This window comes from Formica exsecta, unplaced genomic scaffold (genome assembly GCF_003651465.1).
Source record: "Formica exsecta isolate Colony F162 unplaced genomic scaffold, ASM365146v1 scaffold201, whole genome shotgun sequence".
In the NCBI taxonomy this organism is placed as follows: Eukaryota; Metazoa; Arthropoda; class Insecta; order Hymenoptera; family Formicidae; genus Formica; species Formica exsecta.
This window is the reverse complement of record NW_021849308.1, coordinates 429,632-454,643: the sequence shown is the minus strand read 5'-3', so window position 1 is coordinate 454,643 and position 25,012 is coordinate 429,632. Positions and strand designations below refer to the sequence as shown.

The 25,012-nt window shown below is 38.4% G+C and overlaps 1 protein-coding gene across 3 annotated transcripts in view; it reads right to left on the bottom strand.

Annotated features, from left to right (window-relative positions):
* The window catches only part of LOC115234605 (transcription factor Ken 2), a 32,634-nt gene that overhangs the window by 4,820 nt on the left and 2,802 nt on the right, over positions 1–25,012 (bottom strand). For 2 of the 3 annotated variants that reach the window (XM_029805789.1, XM_029805791.1), the window contains exons 2-5: positions 1,537–1,827; positions 1,230–1,402; positions 609–833; positions 179–470 (exon numbers count right to left, since the gene is read on the bottom strand). In XM_029805789.1, coding sequence (XP_029661649.1) covers positions 179–470; positions 609–833; positions 1,230–1,402; positions 1,537–1,824 — 978 coding nt within the window. In that variant the 5' untranslated portion in view covers positions 1,825–1,827. Of the gene's footprint in view, positions 1–154; positions 471–608; positions 834–1,229; positions 1,403–1,536; positions 1,828–25,012 lie in introns of all 3 variants that reach the window. The other variant, XM_029805788.1, reaches the window with a different exon arrangement.

Sequence of the window (25,012 nt, the reverse complement as noted above, 5' to 3'; positions counted from 1 at the left end):
TTATGTTTGCGACTTGAAATAAAAATTACGACGATTCGACGGTAAAATCCATATAAAAAAGTTAATCAATCACGCATTTGTTGAAGATACGGTTAATATTGATTAAGATATATCGAAAAAAAAAATAAATAAATAAATGTTAAGCGTAGCTTACCGGGTACAGTGGTGCGTAGCTTACCAGGTACGGTGGTGCCGAAACGCTTAGCTGATGTGGCGCCTGCAATCTCCTGGGCGTTTCGAATCCAGGATTGAAGGGTACGAAAGCAGGATTTTGCGCGGGAGCGTTGTGGAAGCCTGGTCTTCGCTTGCGATGGGGCGTCACGACGTACGCCTCCGCAGGTGGGATCGGTATCTCTTCAGGTTTCCTCTTCCCGGGTTCTAAACCTAACGCCAGCCGCGTCACCAACTGTCGCTTCCTCTCTTCGGCTTCCTCGAGAGATTCTCGCCTTTCGAATATTTGCTTCTCAGGCCTGCAAACAAATGAAATCGTTTTGAAAAATTGTTCCAATTTCCATCAGTTCTTTGTAGCTCATAAAATGATTAAGATAGTTTTATATGCTAGTATTGAAAACAATAGAATTATTGCATAAGATCAACGTAAGCCTGACCTATGTATATCATGCGAGCTGTCGCTCGTGACGGAAGCGCCGGAATTGAGACTCAAATTAACAGGATCGGAGCTGTCCCTCCTTCTAGGAGTTTCCATGTTGCTCTCTCTGTTATCCGTAAGGAGACTCTCGCCTTCCACACCTTCCACATCCACTTCCGGCTCCTCTTCGCAGCCTTCCGTTTTAATAAGAACAGAGCAACAGTCCGCGAGATTATTGGACTGTCTGAAAGACATGACATTTTTATAATACAACAAAATCATCCAAATTGCCATTTAATTGTTTGATTATCCGTAAATAAACATTCCACATGTATATTAATAATTATATACAAGTTTAGGGAGATACATTAGATTCATATAATATTTATAAATGTGAACGAACAAAAAAACAGGCAATCAGAGCCAAGCGCGGTGATCGGGCGTAAAGTATTTAATGTCAAAAAATGATAGATAAAAATGCAATGAATGTACTTTCACATAGACTTTTTTATAAGAATTAATTTGAACATTTTGTTTTCCAATTAATTCAAATAATATAGAAGGTTTTTAATATTTTATTTTATTTTATTTTATTTTTTATTTTCGCAAGCTTAATTAAACACAAGACGTATCTGCCAACCTGCTATCATATTGGGATTCATAACTGGAACTCTCTTGGCCTTCTGAAGGCTGCGGAGTCGATATCCTTTCGGGATCAGAATTACTAGAAGTTTGAGGTTGATTGGGCCCAAATAGCTCCGAATTAATTTGAAGAAGCTCGAAAAGTTCCTTCAACGGTGTAAGCTCTGTCGACTAAACAGCACAAAATTTTTTTATTAAGAAATTTTGCTTAACACTTTCTATTAGATGTTTAATATTTTCTGACAGCGTTATATATGTTATATGCGAATATAATTTTTCATTTTCTAAAATTCTAGAATTCGTACCGGTATCAGCGCTTCTCCGTTATACAAAAATTCCAACAAATGATTCAATTGAGTCTTTCGGACGCCGGATAAATGAACCACGTGGTCCAGGACAGGATTCCGAAGTAAACTAGCTAAGAGGGGACTCGCTGCTGCCAAAACGACGCGATGGGCCTTCACGACGGACCCATCGTCGCATGCCAGGGTCACGTCCACGTGACGGTCCCCGCTGTACCAGGCCCCGACCTCTGCGGCCAAGGTCGCTGGATGTTTTCCATAGTGGAGGGTCAGGAGACCGTCAGTATACATCGTCTGAAACAAGAATAAGAAACATTAACATTTATTTGTTTCAAAGATAAGATTTGTTTTCCGTATCAATTCAAGATACATTAAATATATCATCCGCGGAAAAAGAACTTTAAAACGAATCGATTTATTTGTTATTTCTTAGTAAATTTAAAAAAAAAGAAAACATTTTTTTTTGCGTTAGTGAAATTATACGATAAAAAATTCATCCCGCGTCCTTAACCCAATAAGCAGTCTTGCCGCTTCGCGTGTTACGAAGACAGCTTCGTTACATTAATTTCTTCCTTTCGTGTCTTGGCTCTCTTAAGAAACGACGGAAGAGATACTGACGTGTCACAAGATCATGTTTCTCACGTTTCTCTTACATCTACGCAGCTCTCGGTTGACCACGTCAAACATGTTTAATGGCACCAATTATCTAGTTAGACAGATAATTTAAACCTCTCACGCATTCTTTTTTACTCATTTCTGAGTATATTTAATACATTCGCAACTATCTTAGAAGTCTACAAAAAAAAAATTTTATAAAAAATAAATATTCTCTCTCCATACATTATTAACCGAATCGATATATATTTTTGATCTTTATAAACTTTTTATATACTTGACCGACAATTATAGCGCAATAAATGTCGAGCAAAAACCCACAATTTCTATATTTTCATTTATAATATACTTAATAGTTACATAATAAACTAAGACGTAGTTGTATGGTTGAGGTTTTCAAAGTGATTTATAAACATGTCTCGTATTACTGGAAAATCTGTTAATACTGCTACATAACTTATCAGAAGAATATTATTTGTTTTCTCGTAAAATTGGACTCACTTTAGAATTTTTCTCATCAAATGTCATCGACGAATCGCTAATTCGCTCGTAATTAGCTGTTATTTCAAAAACAGATTAATAGATTGTTATTACAACATAATCGTGTAACAGTAAATCGTTGAGAAAACATTTGACTAATACGATAACAATCGCGCAAGAAATATCCCATTCATCCGTATCCTAAGATTTGTAATAGTTTAATGCGGCCACGGCTAAGAATTGAGAATTAACGGCTGATCGAGCATTCCTTTGGTTTCTCAAGGGAAGCCCGGAGAGAGAAAGTTCGGTTTCACGACGGTTCATTTTCTCAAGGAGCAGAAGTATAACTAATATTATGAAACCAACGCCATAAACATCGACAAATTCCGCAATGTCAAAGTGTATGCAATCACACACTGAAAATATATTCGGCCAGCTACCCGCAAACTTTTATTTCTAGTGATATTTTCAAGAGAAAAAAAGTGAACAAAACACGTAAGAAAAATGAATTTAATCTAATTTCATGTGTGTAAAAATGATACTTATGAAAGAATAATCTTATATTGTTGTTTATACGACAACCATTAATTATGTAAATGCACAATTCAAAATCATAGAGCTGCAAAGTGTGTGTGATGGTATGTAGCATGATCTAAGAGCACATCTCGCATACTCGCGCTGCCATGACCTTCAATCGATTGTCCGATCAAATTCGAAAGGAAAGACCTTGGATAAGAGTTACGAAGACGATCCATCGTGAAATTCTAAATTGTCGAAAGTAGCATAGCAGGTTCTCCCGGCGCGAATTGACATTAAGCATGCATATAGATTCACAGCCGGGCTATCGTTTATTTACTCTTAGATAACGTCTCATCGAAATGAATTCCTTTCATATTAGACGTCACAAAGCGCCGCCGTTACGTAACTGAAAAATTTACATCCGCCTGGTATCCGTGCTTGCATAAGAAAATAATTTCGCTGGAAACCTTGGTACACAAGATAGACTGGCAACGGAGAATGATACATCGCTAGCACGCTTAAATCATTCGATCATCTCATTAATATTATGAAATAGGAAGGTCAGTATAAAAAAAAAGAAAGGTATCAAAAGAAAAGGAGAGAGATTAATCTTTTCTTTTTTCATTTTGTAGCCGAGGCGCACCAAAAACCAAAAAGAAGAGAATTTCGCAATAAGATTTTCACGAGAATGTATCACGACGGACGCGGATAATTATCCTCGAAGAAGAAATTTAAAAAAGCGATCTAAAGAGAAAAGAAGGCGAGTCCTTCGGGTAAGAGTTACGACGGCCATCTGCGCGCTCACTCGCATACGTAAGTGACGTCTCGCCAGCGTGATACACGGAGAAAATCGCTAAATAAGGTAATCATTGCTGGACACCGCTGCCGCAGCTGCTGGTTAATGTTAGTAAGCAGCGGCTGAAGTTCAGGGTCGATCCCCGTGCTTGGCCGGCCGGCCGGATTACGTTTGCGCTTACGCGCTCACGTTCTTCTTTCTTCTTCTATTTGGGCCTTGAAGAGTTGCCGGGCAGGGTCTCGTGCCGCGCGCGCGCGCCTTGCTACGGACGTAACAAATGACTGGACGGAGTGTTACCCGTGCGTGCCGCGGTTGAAGCGTAAGGAGAGGAACACTAACATAAGTATGCCATATCAAGCCTCCCAGCGCGCATCAACCCAATAGCATCGCAACATGATACAGACGCGATAACCGCTCATTCCGATGATCTTTATACTTGTCGACTGAAGAAGCGACAAGAGATCGAAGTAAGAACCTTTATCACCGTTACTTGTACTACAGGAATTTTAATTCGCCAAATTATACCGATCTCAAGCCTTGCATCAATCACATTTCATTCCTGATATCGAGATGATGGACAATCAAATATAATTAATCAGCTTCGTCATCTCTCCTAGTATCCGTCCGATTTCAAGCCTGCCCAAAAATTGATAAGACGTTTTAAAGATGTTTAGGAAATGTAGGAGTGATGTTTTTTTAGACACGCGTGTTGTCCGGGTTGCCAATCAAGCTTCATCCGTGAGATGAGATCAGGTAGATTGGCATCAAGTACGCCACCTCTCCATATCTGTCTGACATCATCGCCATTATTTGAAAATTCATTTTATATTTTATCAAATATTATATCTAGACTAAGAAGGGAAGGGGAGGATTATGTTATAAAACTCATGCTACTCGAAGAGAGTAAAGTTAAAGTAGCTCGCTTTTACCAGTCAAGCCGCGCCTCTCGCTCTTGTGTGTGCTATGCTCTGTTGCGCCGAGAGCAAAACTGTCTCTAAAACCGAGTACTCCAATATTCAGTGCCGGTAAGTTACACGATCTCCTCTTAACATCGGTTGATACTTAGTGCGAGATACTACGAGAGAGAAATTTCAATGTACAAATAATGACTACAAGGCATTCGACTATGAAACACACTTTAATTTAAAAAAAAAAAAAAAGAAACAGCCGTTGCAAAAATGATCATTTATGGTACACTGTAAGCACAATGGTAATTTTATTAAATATTATTAAATTATATAATAAAGTATACCCACACACGCCGATCAAAAAAACATAATGTATTTTAACATATTCTTTCTTTCAATTAAAAATCGAAAATATAATATCATTTTGTATAACTTTCTATTATTTAATGAAACCTGAAAGATTTTCGGAGCACAGCGTGACAAAATGTCAAGTAATTATTCTTTTTGAAATAATTGTTATATATATACGATTTTTTTATTTAACAATCGCGTATTTATCAAAATTTATTAAAGTTAAATAACATCTTCATTTCACTTTTGCATATTAATTCCAGTCCATGACGTTCATTAAATGTGTCCCAATTAGCAGCATTACATAAGTACGAAATTGAAAATTGGGAGGCTGCAAAAGAGTAACTAAATTTTGAAAAAAAATTAAGTTATATTAATTATATTAATTAACACATTATAAGTATTGATTAACTTTTATAAAAATTAAATTGCACTTCTGATGTTTTACTTTCCGCTTTAAATTTTAAAAGCAAAATTCGGACGCATTTCAAACAACAATTGCTTCTCATTTCTTTACACGTCGAAAACTGACACCGTTTACATCGAGCGCGTCGCGCTTTCGTCACCGTTCGCGATGAATCATTCGAGACCGAATTTGTAATATGCTGACAGTGACGGAAAAAGAGGGAAACAAGTATCACGATATAAAAATGATGCAGAGACGATTCCTGAGGTCGAGACCTCAGATAAGAGGAGAAAGTCGACAAATTCGTAAACTTTTACCGGGACGGATCGACCGACGTTGCCGCTCGTTTATCGCTCTTATGTGCGTATGTGTAAGTGCAAGCATCGCACACATCTCCATGCATACACACGGACGTGTGCGTGAGTATACTTTCCTTTAGGTTAGACGGTTTGATTGTACGCGCGCGCACGTATGTACATATAGGTGCACGAGGCGACGATGCGCGTTACACATGCAAGCATTATAATCTCCTATCCGGATGGCGGACGTTACGATCTACCATTGAATCGAACAATGGCGAAACTGGGTTACGCAAATGTCGAGGCTGGAAATTAAAGCGCGAGACACCGAAGGGGCTGAGTGCGGGCGGGAGAATTTACATCGCTGCCGAGCGATGAAAAAGATCCGCACGCCGTTGAAAAAAGCGCGCTTAATCATAGGAAATGAACGGCTCGTTAAACCCAATTGCGTAACATGATTTTTCAAAATTTTATATATATGTGCCCTAAAAACTGCGCGTGGCTCTTTTGCCTTTTTACTCGGATTTTACTTGATTTTAATCGTGTAAGAGCCTTACTTTTATATCTTGTTATTTTTATATTACGCTATATCCTTAGCTTATTAATTCCTCGTTTGATTTAAGATCGATCCTTTGTGATAAATTGGTAATTCTTATTCGGATTTCAATTTAAATTAAAGCTTTAGGTTTTAATAATAATATGAATCTAAATAAATGATAAAATTTTATTTGTCAATAAAACGTAAGGAATGAAATAAACGTTCGTTAAATCCAATTGCGTAAGACGATTTTTCAAAATTTTATGAATATATATTATCTCTATATTATGCTATTCTTAGCTTATTAATTTTTCGATCGAAAATCGATCCTTTGTGTAATATAAATTGATAATTCTTAATATTCCAATTCAAATTAAAAGCTTTGGATTTCAATAATAATATGGATCTAAACAAATATATATAATAAAACTTTATTTGTCAATTAAATTTTGAGTAAATCATATCAATAGACTCAAAATGATAAAACTGAGCTATATGAAAAATAAATTGGAGTGTCTCATTAAACTTTTTTTTTTAGAAAAAGATTGAATTTATATTAGTCGATAAACGAAAGAAGCGACGTTAGTAGTGTTTTCAGATCATTTTACTGACAAGCACGTGGTTTTTATAGCACGCGATCGATTGTTTCAATGCTCGATATCTTTCTCTCGTGGTTTTCAAAAATTGCGGATTTGTATGGCTGTTTACTGTAAAAAAAAAAAAAAAACACCCAGATCGTGACAACGCTGATTAAGGTGAGGCGGCTGCTCAAACCGCGGCTCAAGCCGACCAGCACGGGTTGAGCAACGCGGAGAGAGAACTCGTTACGGAGACCTGTAATGGGGCCCAGGCGTTTCCGCTCTATTTTTTGTGAACCCAATTACGTTTCGCTAGTCTGGATAGGCTATGTTTCGCGGTCTCATTGTACTGTGCTCGTATATACTCAAACCATCGGTATCCACTCGTTTGGAACACTAAGCAATATCCCATGGAGGAACGATTCTGCACCGCAGAGTGCTGTCGTTTAAGCCCAGAATTTTTTAAAAAGAGCGGGGAGATGTGATCCGCGACATCGATCTTTCACGATACATTAAGTGAAGACAAGCAGCTCGAGAGAAACACCGGGTGTTTCTTCTTGTAAATTGTACGAATAGAATCGGATAAATATTTTCTTATTCTCAACATTTCTATTGCACCAGAGAAAAATACGAAAATATTTTAAATTAATAATGTTTATTAGGCAATAACAATTACTTTCCCCTCCGTGTCCGTATTTTTCTCAAAGAAAATTGCGTGGCTTTCTCAGAAGCAAAGAGATGTATGAAAACAAAAATGTCAATGAATCCGTATTTATAACTAATATAAGAGAGATAATTAAGATTAGGAAAAAATAAAATAAAATAAAATTTTTTGTTAGAAAAAGAATTCTTCTTTTTCTTCGGCTGATATCAATTTTTATTCACGAGATTAAACTCCGATTCGGCAGCGCAGTAGCAAGAAGAATCCGCGCCTAATATTTTCGAACTGGCGAACTAATTTTCACGGACAGTCGATTCGATATATCGTGTCTATATTTCCGTCGTCCAAGAATAGCTTCCCGGTTCGCTGACTTCCCGTAAATACGCGGGCGTTGTATTATATTTCGCGCGTCCCAGAGAGGAACGAAAACGCGCCGGCCCCTGGGGGGCAGGCACGGGGGTTATGACACCCCGTGAAACCGTGAGGTGACTCACACCTTTCCTCGATTTCGAATCGCCATTTTCCACCTGGTCTCTCACGCTCTCCCTCTTGCGCATCGCTCCGTCGACTGTGACGTGCTCTCTCTCTCCGGCATCCTCTCCTCCTTCTGTGCGTGCCGCCTCTTCCTCGTTTCTCTAAAAGACTGCCCTTTCGCAATCTGCGACGGATATCGTCGCCGAACAACGCCGCATTACCGTCCGGAAGATGTCCTTAACCGGAAGTGTACGCGCGTGTTCGGGTTGTAAATTTTACCATACGAATTTTTTAGTCTGACGAATTATTGTCAAAATAAAAGTGACAAAAGAGATCAGTTTAGTTCAGTATTATATTGTACGCAAATGTTCGTTGATTGCACGTCACACGTCATATAATTTGCGATTTATCAATCATTATAGTAGATGGTATAATACTCCGAGAGGGAGAGAGAGAAATATAGAATTACGTTTTGCAGTCACAAACTACGAAATCTGAATTATCTCGACGAAATAAATAATATATTTAATTGTTCAATTTTCTCGCCTTTCGTGTTGTATTAACACACAAGTATATTTGTGTCACGAAAAGCGACGACGAGAGAGAAACCTTACTTCTCTCGCGAGTAGTCGCGAGGAGACTTGGAATCACCGATGAGTCTCGGAAAGAGACACATCCGTCGACGTTCCTGAATTCAAGGGATCAGCATCTCCTCTACATCCGGTGTCACGGCTGACATCGCAGCGCGTTACTATTTGCTCCCTTTCGACGAGAGTACTACTCGCAATTAGAGACGCGGAACTTGGTTCGCGATGGATCGACCGACCCACCGACCGATCGGCCATTACGGATAGAAAACGGGGTGCCAAAAATAGCAACGACGCGGTCAGGGCGTCGGTGGGACTTGTTTTTCACACACGGGGGAGAGCGACGCAGAATGTTCCCCGCGCTCGATCGTCGCTCGCTGTCGTCGAGTCACCGGATACATTTCGTTCAAGGCCAGAAAGTAAAAAGCCTTTTCAGCTGCACTTACCGTACCGAGCTAGCCGAGTAGCTTTAACTGGTACATGCGCGCGCGCACACACGCACATACGCAGCATCAGGTACACGCCACACGCGATGCACGCGACGCGGCCTTGTGTGAATGCGCGCGTGTACGTATATATATATATATATATATATATATATATGTATGCATTTTTTATGATGCACGTGTGCGTGCGTGTATGTACGGTTGTGTGTGCATGCGAGCGCGAAGGCGTCCCTCCCGGTCTCTCTTTCTCTCTCTCTCTCTCTCTCTCTCTCTCTCTCTCTCTCCCATACCCCGAAGCGAGTCCGCGAAGCGGCTAGTTACATGATCCATTCATTATATAAGAACAATCGCCTCCTCTAATAGACATGCTCCATCATTGTGAATCTGAAGGGCATACTCGTGGACGCGTGCGCCGTACTCTTCTGCGTGATGCTTTCAGTGTTTCACGGGAACAGACTCTCTCGGCTATCAATATCGTCGAAATTCGACCAAAGAAATCGTCAAGATTATCATAGTGACCGTGGGAATTTTTCTCTTCGCGCGACGACATGATTTTTGCGTTCGCAAATATATATTCATCTAATAAGAAAACAGGTTGAGAGAGCGACAAATATAGTACTTAATTGAGCTTGTTTCATAATGAACTGCAAGTCTCCGGATGCGCGGAATGCATATTATTATTTCTTAATAAAACGCGAACCAGTATATTCAGCGAAGAATAAGATTCGTTAATCGGTGTAATATCTAAGGGGAAAGCCTCTTTTTTGAAGGTTGCGCAATGAGATTGCAAAAATTGCGACGAAAAAGCAAACGTATATATAAATTCTACTCGATGGTAAATAAATCATCCCCACAACAACAAAAAAATATCGAAATTTCGTTATCCAAAAAGGGGGAGCCTCTATTCTAATTTGATTAAAATTCATCACATTCGCAAGCACTCGCGATTTAATTTACTTCTTCGCTGACTTTGTGTAATCCAAGCATTACTCCCGTTTATTCTTTTAACGCCGATTTTGCATCATCACGCACACGAACACGTGCGCTCGCGCGCGCGTGTGTGAATCGGCCTTTATGCCACGAGCTTCTCCGCACCGCGTACTCTTACGTAACGTGCGCACGATCGTTTCTCTCAAACGGACGACGTCGCCTTCACCGCCGTGTAATCCAAAGGGCACTCTTGTCCTGCGCCCGACAGGGAGATCGCTGCCAACGATACTCACGGCCATCCGTTTGATATTTTAAAAGCGATTTAAATATCATGACAGATAGCATTTCGGTAATTTTTATCGAGAAAGGCTGGAGAACGTTTGAATGTCGCTTTCGGTGAATTATTATTAACAGTTTTGCCACATAATTAAAAGCACCGTCCATAGTTAAAATCATGCTTTAATTGGATTATATTTCATAGTAATATCATTAATTAATCATTGATGCTTTCTTCATCAAACATTGAGACATAGAGATGAATGTAAATATATAAAAACTAAAGAGAAATTTCAAACTTCTAAATATCAGAAATCAATGCAGAAATATTTATTTAAATTATTTGTCAAGTTTCTATAATTATATATTATACGCGTGTGGAATAAGAATAGAGACGAACGGTTTTATTTGACATCTCTCTGTGCTTATTTAACTCGAAAAGTAAAAGTATGTTTAAAAGTGACATAATTCTGACAAATTCTATTATCGCAAATAAACGCGTAGAGATCGTTCTCTCGCGCATCTCTGCAGCATCGAAATCTGAACTCGCAATCAGCGAAATTATACCGGTTTCAATCCCCCGATCTAAAGACGCTGCGTGCTCCTTACTTTTGTGAGATGTCGACGATATCGCGCGCAGCGAATCCGCGACTCTTGTCGCGCACGTCGGGAAAAATTGCGCCGAGTCGGGTTACATAAATCGCGCCGTAAAACGAGTAATTTGATTACGTGTAAAAGGACTACGATACGAGCAGGTAAAACCGGCGCTCCTGCTATAACCGCGCAAATCACCGGATAAGCGCGCGCGCTCGCGTTCTCACAAATTGTAATTACCGTTCCGCGAATCCTGCATGCGCTTTCGTTCATCGTTCCGCCGTGCTAAATCACGATTACGTTATAAACGTACATTATCCCCAGAAGGGGATATTTCTCGTCCGTATATTCCCCGATGCGCGATGATAATCCTCCGCTCCTACTTTTCTCTCGAAAGATTAGAAGCAGAAGTTGCCAAGCCTTCTGCGTAGTTTCGCACGAATAATTTTTATTTGGTTTCTCGAGAAAACGCACGTAAGATGTAAACGATTTCGAATCGAACGATCTAAACCGCTTCTGAATTTTTCACAAATAAAAAGTACACACACATATTTAACTAATTCATATATATTTATATTAAATCTCTCCTCTCTTGTTAAATTTATATTTAAGAAAAATTTATTCTCTCGAGTCGTTTAGAAATCTAACGCAATGGATTTCTTCATCGAGAATAAAAAATGTATCTTTTGAAAAATCGAATACCATTGCAGTTACATAACGCTGTTGACTCCTTTCCCGATGCATACTCTTGTTTTGTATCGACGGACGAGAATGGAAATAGGAATGACGGCGAGGAAAGAGAGAGAGAGAGAGAGCCGGAGATTCGGATGCGCTCAATGTCAAAGAGCGCGGGCTCGTCAGCTGCAACTTTTACTGCGCAGCGAGAGATGCACGCGCCGCGAGCCGCGACGGGCCCCGGCGGGATCGGATTAGTCATCCGATCCAGAGAGGATCCGATTGGGTTTGCATGCGCGATAGGGAACTATTAAGCGGAGATGACCTTTCGCTAACTTAGATCTACATACACCCACGTCGTCGTCATACGCGGCGAGAGACGCACGCGTGCGCGTTACGCAAGAATGCTCAATTCTCTCTGTTCGCATCCCTCGCTCGATTCTCGCTCTCATTCTCTTTCCGCACGCCACCCCCCTTTCGGCGCTTCTCCTCTTCCTCCTCCTACCTTCTCACCACATCATGCAGTTTCCCGTCTGACAGAGACCGCGCGCAACACCATTCCGGATCCAAAAGGCGCGCTTGCACATTCAGCATATTTTATTAAAGCGAGACTTTATTTTTCATTATCAGAGCCACTTTTAAAGTGAAAATCTAACAGCTCTTGTAATAGTCTTGCTATATATTATTAATTTTATTTAATTTAAAAAGAGGAGAATAAGGAAATATATGCTTCTTGATTAATTTGACATGGGCCTTACTTTAAGAGAAGATGCTCCAGATCTTCCATTACTTTGAGAAATTCGGCCTCAAAATAAAATAAATAAAATAAAATTCAAGAGCAGAAATATTGACAGATTAGATGTGCAATATTAATTAACGCTGCAACATTAAAAGATATAAATTATAAAATTATATTAAACTATAGCTTTCTTTTTTAAATGAAAAAAAAAAAAAAAACACCTGTTATATTATCAGACGCATATCTTTGATAAAGAACAAGTACGACTTATATAACTTCTCGACATTGTATTTACTGTTAACTACAAACATATTAACTCGTTTTTTTTTTTTTTTTTTTTTTTTTTTTAATAGAAAAACGACGCCAGAGAATGGAAGTCGGAAGATGCAGATAAATTTTTTTTTCTCGACAACACGCTATACGAGCAACCTCTCACATGTCGCATTTACATTCTCCATCTCGGAAACGCCTCGCGAATGTATTTCAATACAGCCAAGATCGCCGCTTTTGGCATGGCCTTGCCGTCGCGTGTAAGTGAGTCAGGCGGAAACAAGGAATGTCGAGCGAAGATCGCTTCGCGGTAAGTTAACTCTCGCTCTCTTTGCAATTTCGCTAATAATGCATCTCCGTTCCTCGGAAACCTGCGGCATCAAGCGTTTTAGCGGGAATTTAAAATTAGAATCTACGCCTAAACAAGAGAATAAAAGAATTTAAAGAACGTGTAACAAACATCTATCTCTGAAAGATTAAGATATTATGACAGATAATTTAATTTATCTTATCCGGAAATTCCGATGAAGTGCATCGATTATCTTTCGCATTTCGAGAGCTCAGTCCACTACACAAACGCATGATACAGATCATAACTCGAGAGTTTAGTCCGAGAGAGGGAATTATCGAGAATCATCCTCACAGAGAGTGAAATTGACAAGTCGCATCTCAAAAAAATTGTCGCTATTACTGTATCATTAAAATCGGTTTTTGCTTTTAATACTAGTGTAACGTTCACAAGTATTAGTATTATTTTTAATGATACTGATACTATCGCAAGTGACAATTTTTGTAGCTGCTATCTGCTCGCCATCGCCGGAAGCGCAGCGTAGGATACTTGTATAGAATTCCATACGATCGTTTATCGCGATAGCCGTCGCACTTTAATCGTAACGTGACTTTCATCTACATAGCTAATCAGACAATTCTGTTGTACCGCGTGGTAGCCTTGAATAATTATTCCTATTTCCATCGTTATTACGTTGTCGTTTCTCCACGACAGGACAGATCCGCCTAGTCGTCGACGTTGTCGACAAAGAAACACGCCGCGGATCGATATCGCCGAGAATCGAGGAAAATCGCCCGGCAGATCGACGATTTGATCTAAGCCTTCGATTATTCGCGCTTGATCACTCGCGACGGGGTCGGTTAGCGACGATTTCTGATGCATTACATCCATTTTTACAAATCTTACATAACTTTATTCGTCGCGATCATTTTATTGCTCCTCACTTTTCAAACACTTGAAATTTGAATTAATTTCTTTAAGATTCTAATACGACACATAAAGTATCCCAGATTGTTATCCGCTTTTTCTTTGATAAATTCGGAGAGTCAATTGTTTCTTCAAGAATCTTATCGAATATTATGTACGAAGCTAATTCGTCGCTCGTTTCATAAGCATAGTGAAGGTAAGTCTTCCGTCAGCTTTGTAAAGATGTTATATAACTAAAGGCGCGAGAGAAAAGTGCATCCTGTTACAGACGCATCACCACACCCGCTTCTTGTCGCGATCCTTTCAAATTACGCGCGAATGTAACGAGACGGCTTGTATGTACACGTCACATAATTATTATAATTCGAGGTAACATTTAAATGTAATTTGAATATTAACAACGTTCCTATTATGTCTTTCTAGCGAGATATTATCATTTAATTTGCATCACGCTATGGCCGAGGAAATCCCGGATAAGATATCTTTGATCGTCTCGTATTATCAGCGACACGCAGCGCTTTTCTTAAGCGCGAACATAAATAAATCTTTACTTCCTATATAGAGATATCTTGCAATAACTTTGCTCAGCCTATCGCTTATATCGAAATCTGCCTCTGCCGAAAAATATTGACGATGATCTCCTCGCTCGATTTTCCCCTTCCTCACGAATTTCGACTGCAATGTGCAGAATTGCACGCGGGATGAAACAATGCGTACGGCGCGTAGCGCGTAGCGTCCACCGAAGCGATATGCCATACGATACTTTTACGCCCGTCCGCATCGCGGGCTGGACACTTACGTAATCGCAATGATCTCACATTGTGGGTGGAGACTTGTCGCTAATGCGCTCTATTCGCACGCAGCGAGCAGTGGTGGGTACATTTCAAATGCAGATTTTTAAAAATAATCATTTAAATAGTTTTTTATTTAAATATTATTCAAAAATATTAAATTTTTTGCAAGAATAATAGAGGCAAATACAAATGTAGGAAGTTATTTATTTAAAATGTTAAGTGTATAGTTAATTGAAATATTTGTTTCGAAAGAAACAAATTCTCTCTTACATATTTATTTTAAATAATTTTTGTATTATGTCAATAATAATCTATATAATGCTTAACCATCTCTTTTATATAATGCTAGTTTACAAACACAATTAGCACAATTTGATAAAACGTGAATGGAAAGAATTTGAGAGGTGTAAGCCATAGAAGAAAAATAAATAGAATGAGTGTAAATTCGTAAAAATAGTATTTTCAAATATTTTGCTGCTTATAAATATCTCAAATATTTTTCAATTTTAACAAAGTAACATATAAATAAATTATTATTTTCCTTTAGTATTCACAATCATTTTTTATAATTCAGAAAAATAGCTTAACACTTTTATTCTCTGCGAACTCGCCGCCAGAAGCGTACACCGTGTCTGAAAAGTGCGCTACAGTAATAGAAAGTCCCTTTGTCTCTTTCGGAAAGGTGCACGAGGCGCGACTGGAATTGCGTTCGAATCGAAACTGCAAGAATTTCAGCAATCTCGAAAAACATCACCAAAATCAAATAATACAACAATATTGCTTATAATCACAAAGCATCTTTATAATATAGTAAAGTTTGTACGTGAAATTTTCTGTCTACATGAAAATTTTGCTTTTTGGAAACTCAAGCTTTTAGATTTATTATTCATCGCAAAATTTATATTTTACATTAATAAAACACATTATTATTTCATAAAATTTTAATTCAAAATTACAAACATATTTTACTTTTCATAAAGGAGATGACAATGCAGTATATTCATGCATAATTTCAAAAAAAAAAGGATTCAGTCTGAAAAAATTTCTTGCCATTTTTCTTCTCTTTTGTTCAAACGCAAAAAATTGCATTTTAACACATTCCTTTCGCTACACTAATTCACATGATGTAGCTGTTAGAGAGTTCGGTCCTCTTGAAACTTAAGAGTCGGTAATGGTTGTGAATCATTTGTAACACAGCCTTGACCAGTCAATACGAATGTCATAGTTACGTATTCGAATTGCCAATGGACTTCCATGCATTTATTAAAATGCGAGCGTAAATTTGAGTATTAAATGCTGCGAAAATGTCGATTTTCGCATAAGACGAGTTAAGAAATACTAAATACGTGACAGCCTTTCAATGAAATGATGACATTCGGTAAATACTATTATACAATATCCGCGATTACAATATAAATACTATTTAGAGTCATAAAAATCGACACTTCACAAAATACACACACACATGTATTTTTATTATCTTATCTTACGATTCACATGTTTATATTAGACAACCATCGTTATTTGTTTGCACGCGCGTGTATACTAAAATCTACACTTTACTAAATCGACATCGATAATTAATATTATCGACAGATGATTATTAAACGTTAGAATTGCGTTTATTATGAGAATAAATTGGTAATTAATTAAGTCATTAAGTATATACGTTACAAGTAATGTATTATCTTAAAAGTTAACAAGTCGCTTTCCAGCATCATGTGCATCAATTTTTTCGAGGTTACCATACATTTAGACTTTGCTATTGATTAATTAACTGCGAACATGCCTTTTGCAATGGCCGTGAGAGATGAACGACTGTCATTGACGCTGTCGAAAACGAGATGAAATCCGTTATTCGGGTCGTCCGTTACGTGATACGCGACGTAACGAGCTCCGAGGATGATTAGCATGTCATAGAAGGGAGACGACGATTGCGAAATCGTTTGAGAGTAACAATGGCGAAGGAGAAATTACGTTGGCAGTTAGCTACATAGATATACGAGAGCGCGTCGTGCCGTACGTAAGCGGGCACGTAAGCAAGAAAGTCCGCCTACGCGAACGGGCGGATGTGCGGGTGAAAACGCGCGAGGAAGTCGGGAAACCGAGCAGATTACCGGCGACAAACAAGTCATTTTTGTTTCATAATTCGCGGATTTATTTCATAAAACGCGATCCAAACGTAAATTTCTCTCGCGAACTTCAGCAGCGGAAAACTAATGAATTTATTAATGCTATTTAATTTCCATGCTTATAACGCGCTATTGTATTCATGAATTGATATCAATCTAAATTGCAGTTACCCAGTAAAATTGAATAAAAAAAAAAAAAGATGATTTTATAATAATTTTATTACAAAATGCTTTACCGCCAGTTATTCGTATAACGCAATTATTGATATGCTTTTAATTTATAATACACAAATATTATCAAAAATATAAATTTTTATAAAAATAAGTATTAATAAAAGTTTTAAACTGCAGGTTAGCGGCAACACAATTGAAGCACTGGTTGCAACTATATTACTACGAAGCGGAAACGCATAGTTCATAGAGACAAGCATCAAACATTAAAATACTGTTATTATTTCAATTGTTTATTTTCATTAGTATTCTAAATATATGCAATATTTTATTCAACGATTGGCTTTCCATTGTTCGTTGGAAGGTTTGTTCAACATTTAATCTGGACTGCTGCTTTAATCGTGCTATAAAATTTTACAAAAAATGTATCTAAAAAATATTAACTTTATATATAAGATATAATACTGTATTTCAAAGACAAATGATAAATTTTTTATGCAATTGTATTAAAAAATAAAAATGATAAAAATGTGTGAATTATAAAATAATCTACGAAAAGAACTAAAACTTTGCTGTTTAAAACACGGCACAAAGTCACTTATTGCTTTCCTCTCTCCTCAATTCTGGTTCTGTCTATCTAACCAGTTGCGCCAATATTTTCAACATGACGTAATATGTTTTATTAGACATTAAAGACGTATATCTTATATTATTTCTGTTACTAAATATTTAATCGTTTGTAACTGAAACATATAATGGAATGATAAAGGCACGTGTCAGGAAGGAGTGTACGTTGTATTAGTATAGTAGTTCGTGGCCCCGCGTGAACTCTTTCGCGACCCAAAATTAGGACACTTTCACTGTCGCCCGACCCCTCGACCGGCCATATTTCATGAGAGGTACAATAGGAACGTACAACATTTCAAGCACAAGTCGTTACTTCGAAATTACAGTTCTCCTCGCGCATCGCTCCGGTGCGTTACATACAATAAAGCCAACACAATATACCAACGTGATTTCGAAGGTTCACGTCCTTTTCACACGTTGAATATTTAAACTTTTATTTCTCAAACATTTTTAATCATTAATGACATTTATATTCGGATTTAAAAATGCAGTGATAAATAGTGAAGCGCGATGATTCCTATTATGAGATTTATATTTGCATACTTAATAACTCTGATCATGAATAATACAGGATGACTGTGATCTATATTTATATATTTAATATTCTCCGATTACAATGCTAGAAAAAAAATTATTTGTGCTTGGTAATAAATGTTATAAAGATTTTTAAATCTATATTTAAATTTTTTTTTTAATTCATAAACAATATTTTTGTTGACGAAAATGAGTCAACTGCGTGTCAAAAATAAATAACTGAAAAAATAGGTGTGACAATTTTTGAACAGGTTTTACAGGTTTGAAACAAGATTGAAGATATAAGATTATAATGCAATACATATATATTTCGTTTAATTTCTATGTTAACGGAGAATAGATTTTCGTCAAGAGCGTTCATAACGCGAACACTACGCAAAATTACAACTTGCTAGAAAACTCCAGTAGCAAACTACAGCCATAACTACGATGCGCGGTTATGAACGCGTCTACGTAATTGCGTGTTTATTTTCCTAGCACATTTTTTCAACGTCGTAAACGATACCCTCTTAAAGGCATACATCAATTGGCTCGCTCGTTACTAGACTATCCATGTTAGAGCTATTACGCGTGAGTATATGGTAATCTTAATAAAGGTTCTCCGCGTGCGTTCTATATGTGTAACACGACTCTTTGAAATCTAAGAAAACATATTACGGAGAGGAAAATACATTCATACGTTAATCCATTCTCGATCATACCACTTGATTATATCCATTCGAACATCTTATATTTATTCAATCGAGATACTATTTAAAATGTCAGGTCGTTAATATTTTCATTATCTCGTAAACTTCTTCTTTAGAAGGAAAAAGCCAGGATAGAAAGTCAAGCCGATGAATTTCTTCATCCGTTAGATACCCACATCAGGCACCGACACTGCGGGGTTCTCTCTCGCGCTACCGTTTCTTCAATAATACAATCCTTTTTTCTTCATCGCGTATATATACGAGTACGTTACACGGAGGCGGTGTAACAGGCAGGCGGGCGGCGGCGAGCGAGCGAGCGAGTGAGTGAGTCCCGAAGGGGCCTCGTCGAGTGTACAAGCGGGGCCCGCGATAGATGAAAGTGAAAGGAAAGGTAGAAAGGGTTGGCAGAGGTAGAAGTAGGTACTCGCCGCTGTTACTCGCCGTACAAACTCGGGCCGTCCGCCCGCTCGGGGGCCCAAGAGCGCGAGATTTACAATCGCCACGAGTCCACCGAACGACGGGGCCCCGTGAACCGAGAGCGAGCGAAATACCATACGGGCGGTCGCTGCCGATTAAAGTGCATGTATGTACCTGCAGAGGCGACGTATGTATATATATGTGTTTGTTTGTGTAGGTGTGTGTATGTGTATACACACGTGCTAATATAACGTACACGCGCAAATCGCGACGCGGATTTTCTGCAGTAAAGGGGGCGAAGAGAGGGACGCTTGTATTTTCTCGCGAGCCTCTCTCGCGTGGACGCGAGCGCGCTCCTGTCATGCGATTCCGTCCGGCTTTGCGATAATTTTGCGTTACGACCTGCCGGACATCGTCGCGTAGACTTGATTTCAGGTATTTCAGCCGAGCTGCACAATTGAGCAATAATTCCGGTGGCAAGTAATTTCGTGTAATATTATATCCACGCGTCGAATAAGGGATAATAATTAACGGTTCCTTCCCATTCACGATCTTTCCATTCTTCGGGGTAACCACGTACACCATAATCACAAACAATGTCAGAAATAACTATACTCGTGAAGCCTAACCGATATTTTTCTATGCAATACGACTTTTAAATTACAGAATAATAATGAGCTCTTTTTTTGTAAAACACTTTCAGATTTGTCAATACAGAACGATTCACGATATAATTCCTCTTTCTAGTATGTATCACATTTTCTAATTATAAAATTAGGAATTCCTCTCCGTTTCATTTATAATTATGTATCATTTCAATTTATTTGTCATAAGATACATTATATTTTTTATTAATAATTTAATAAAAGATTATTAATCAAAAAGATTAAAAAATAGATATGATCTTAATTCTAACTTATATATCACAAGCTGAACGTATTTAAAAAAGATTATATTTTCAAAAATAAAAGTTTAGTTAAAAAAGAAGAAAGGTAAAAGGGTAAAAGAAGTTAATTTATGAGGGCACACGTCAAATGGTAATGTAAGAAATGCAGATCTATGATTTGTTCACAGTAAATACAAGATTTCCTGACACGCAATATTAGTCGATAAATCATTTGAAGCTTCGTGCGTACATTGTGCACGGAGTAACGTGTGACGAACGGCTAAACTACGTTAAGAAATTTACGGGTCTGTCGAGAGCCAAACTTTCAAGGTTGCGACACGTCTGGGAAGACGGGTTTATACTCGATTACGTAGGGACGTGGCGGGGGAGTTAAAAATAGGAATGCGCGAGAAACTTTCTTCGCGAGCTGCGACGAGGAGCGTTGCGCACGAGGCTCATTTCGAACGTGATATTTAGGACGGCGCAACACACGTGAACAACCTTATTTTTCGTACAATCGACGGAAATTTCATCGGACGTCGTAATCGTACCTGCCAATTCGGCATGACTCGGTTCAGGTGAAAGTGTATGCGGTGAACGAAACATTTTCGCCTAACGTCCTAAATCGTTGAAGTCACGCTTTTCGCAAGCCCGTGTGTAGCCGCTGTGCCAGGAAAACGGTGAATTTTGATCCTCGATCATCGTCGAGTCGATGAACCGTCGACAAAATAGTAAGACATGACTCGTGTACATGACTCGTTGGAACCTTGAGCGATAATTATCTTCTTCTACGCAGTTATTAAATCTCAATACATCGAGGAAAGGTGTTATTTTTAACGGCATGCTTTCAATTACAAATTTAATTTCTGGCTACGACAAGCCGCAGCTTTTAATTTTTGAGTAGGCACGTTGGTCCAACAACTAGAAGATTGAATTAAATCTTGGCATCGTCACATAATCGTATTTATATAAAAGATCTGCTATTTAATGTCGTTGATACATGTCGCGCGCAAATAGATTCGAATGTACATATATACCTCGATATATAGTAAACTGTATCAGCTCGTACACAATTAAATTCCCTTCAGTGCATCGACAAAACAATGACTGTCCGCGATTCGTTTACGCCGCGTATCGATTTTTATGACTAATTGTATTAACGATGGTAACAGAACGGTCATCTCTCCCATCCATTTCTAGTTGATCATTTCTCCTGTCCCTTTATAGATATCTGACTAGAGAGTTTCTCCAAGTTTTTTGGATAGTCGCGAATAATTTGCCTGAAATTAAAGTCTCTTACCGCAAATGATAATAGTCGACGCAACGCAAACGATAATAACGACATTCTTCGGTTCACAGAATGATGACTTTCGCATACTTCTTCGCTTGGAAAAGAATTCACTCGCTCTTAAGATCCTCGGAATTCTAATAAATGGCGACCGAAAAACGTTCTCGTGGAGAATCGCGTATCTTCTGGATTCTCACGCTACAGATTCCTTCGACGCTCTAACGAAGCCGCAATACACTTACGTGCCGTCGATTCTACCCGCTAATGTGCGTAGATAGGAAGCATTATCTACGTTAATTTATTCGCCACGCATCCGTAAGCTTGCAACTTTGTGCCGCTTTATGCAAATCGCCGGCGTCGCGCATTATACGTTTCCGAGGTCTCTCGCATGTTGTCCCCCGCCAATCCAGAGAGTCCAGATAATGTATCGTCCTTCTACCACGTCATAACCGCGCCCGCATTAGATCGATATTACATAGACAAGGCGTCGTGCTTGTCGGCTGATCGGATTGGCTATCCGATGGAAAATTTCCAGAGGCAGTCCTAAAAATAAATCAAGTGCGGTTCGAAAGTTTTTCTTTGAAAATTCTAGAAATTGCGATCATCAGCATGAACAACATGACGCTAATCTGCAATTATAACTCTAATGGTCGCTATGATCGATTACGACAACATCAGCTTTCTTTGCGCGTGTGATCCACGATATCAATGATTCCAAAGGTCGAATGATCGAATTATTTCCTCGATATAGGGTATCTATCGTAGATAAATTTCTTAAACCGAATGCAACGATCGAATTCATGTGATATCCATCTTACAACTGGTCTTACAACTCTAGGAAGATAGTAACACGCGGCGCTGATAGAATCAACAAGTGGATCCGGCGACAAGTCGTCGTCTGAATCGATCATGAAGGGCGCGAAAGCGATGTGCGAGAGAAACAGGAATAAGAACTTTCTCTCTCGCGGCGAGAATCGCACGCGCGGATTCCCACGGTGCGGAGATAAGGCACAGGCGGAAGATAAAGAGAGACCGCGAGGAGAGATGTGAAGGGGAAACGGAGAGAAACGAAGAAAAAAAAACCAGGAAGGAAAAGAATGATGGGAAGAAAGAGAGAGAGACAGAGATAGAGAGAAAGGACGGAGGAAGGAAGAGGAGAGCAAGCGGTGAGGGAAGGAGAGCTCGGCGAGAACGATGTGGGAAAAGAGGAAGCTAATCAGAAGCGGAAGTACGCTCTGGCGAGGCCCGAGGCCTTGAGAAGGCATACAGTCAGCCGCGTAGCTTTTAGCTCTCTTAATTGCAACTTTATTTAACGCGCCGGTTCGACCAATCCACGGACCTCGCACGGCGGGAACGCGCTGTCTTAATAAGCGTCTTATCGCGTATCGTATGCGAAGAAGAAACGTCTGAGAAAGGAACGGACGCGAACCGTGGATAGTAGAAAAGCCTGAAGTGAAATACACGAAGAAAAGTGCATTGTCTTTCTTTTAGATGAATCACAGTCGAGGATGTAGGTACGAGTTGCGTGTTAGTATTGTATCTAACTATTGTATCTATTAATACGAACGACAATTGTAACTGTTAACAGAAAACTGGATTGCGCGAGTTTACGAGTTAAAAACATCTTTATTTATATATATATATATATATATATATAATTTAAAAACAAACAAGATTTAGATCGATAAGAGAGGTTTACGAATATCCAATTAGAGCTTGGTGCGTCTGTTATCTCGATTGCGTTTATCTCGCAGTATCCACATTAATGGCATCAAGTTGCAATAATAGCGAAATAATTCTCAATACAGTCATTGACGAACAACTGGGATATCTGCACGTGCGACATCTTTTCCGTTTATTAACGAAGCTGACCGATTCGAAGAATGCCATTTCTCTTAAAGATGAGTAGAAATTTTAATGCAATTAAATCGCTTCTAATCCGTAGGTTATTCGTCATTGATTTTAATGGCTTAAGTCAGTTTATTTAGCGCGAATTGGATGATTCATTTCGCGATCCGCTGCAATTTACTACATCAGATATCGATTGATATCAGGACGTATTAAATGCGCGTTACACATCTTATTCGATATATCAATATCGCGAATCATAAAATCGTTCGTTATCTTATTAATTAATTATATCAATCTAGTAATCCGTTTCTATCTCGTTGCCAATTATTCGATAATTTGATTTGCTTTAGAAGCAATCCCGAAAGATGTTGAATGATACACACATAAACAAGATCTAGTAAAACAATTTAAAAAAAAATAATAGCAGTATATACCTGTTTAATTTGTGAATATAAACTATTGGTTTCATAATTATAGAAAAGTCTTTTAATTAAATGTCCTTATTTTCAGAATATAGGCATGAATTCTCCAAAATGTAACACGCAATATATTTGACATTTACAAAATATTTTCTTTTATTATCAACACGTATCGACGCGAATGGATATTAATTACTCATAATCCTTACTTGTTACAGACAAGTTTTCGCTCATCCTTTTTCACAGCTGCATAATGTGGTAATTGCACGTCGCGCTAATCTTTCGAAAATTACTTCGGCAAATTTAAGGAGAGTGACGATGTGGAAGGTATTCAGTCGCGCGAATAACGACCGTCAAATCGTTTTGAACCGTGCGCTAAACGATTTGGCCATAAATCTACGTTGCGAACTAGGTCCTCGATGTATAGATTAACCAAATCGAATAGTTGACATAGTCAAATTTATTCGCGCGAGCAAATGTGCGAATAATTCTGTAGCAAGCTATCGCTAATTAAAGTGAGGAAATTCATTTGCAATTTACGTTAAATACCTGTAAACATCAATTATCAGCCGTAACGTTATTATCAATTTTCACTCAGGGAGAAAAGTTAAAACATTTTTATATAAAATAAAATACTAGAAGAGTAATGAAAACAAATAAAGGCGCTTATATAAGACGAAGTCATGGAAAATTGTCAAGAATAATGATTTACGTAGAAAATATGTATAATAAATAATCTTTTTGAATTGTAAAATGCATAAAAAAAGCTCTAAAGAGACGAAAGAAATTGAAATTACTCTAGTAAAAATATATTTTTTTAAATTAAAAAACATCAAATATATGTATAAATAATTTATGTACGCGTTGCTGTGACGTGCATTCTAGAAAGAGAACATTTGCGTCAGAACTCTCTATTGTTTACCGAATATGCTTTCTTATGCGCAATTATTTCCGTTTAAGAAAAGAGGAACGCGCGTAATGCGACGCGTGCAAAAAGTGGTGGAAACCCGGAATTTCGACTGGTTCACCTTTTCAGAACCCGTGACTGTGATCTCTGTTGCATTCGCGGTTTATTCAATGCACATGTGTCTCTATGTGCAGGCGCCATACAAGCTCAAGCGTCTCTGACGGATAATGGCAAGATGAATGCGAAATGGCGAACGCAAAGGCACCTTTCGATACGCGACCTTGACTAGAGATCGCTTTTTCTCTTCGATTCGTCATTCCGCGCCATTGATGATCGCATTGGTCTCGCGCGAGGAGCGGTTCGTCGTTTCTTTTTTTTTCTTTTTTTTTTTTTTTTCTTTGAAAAC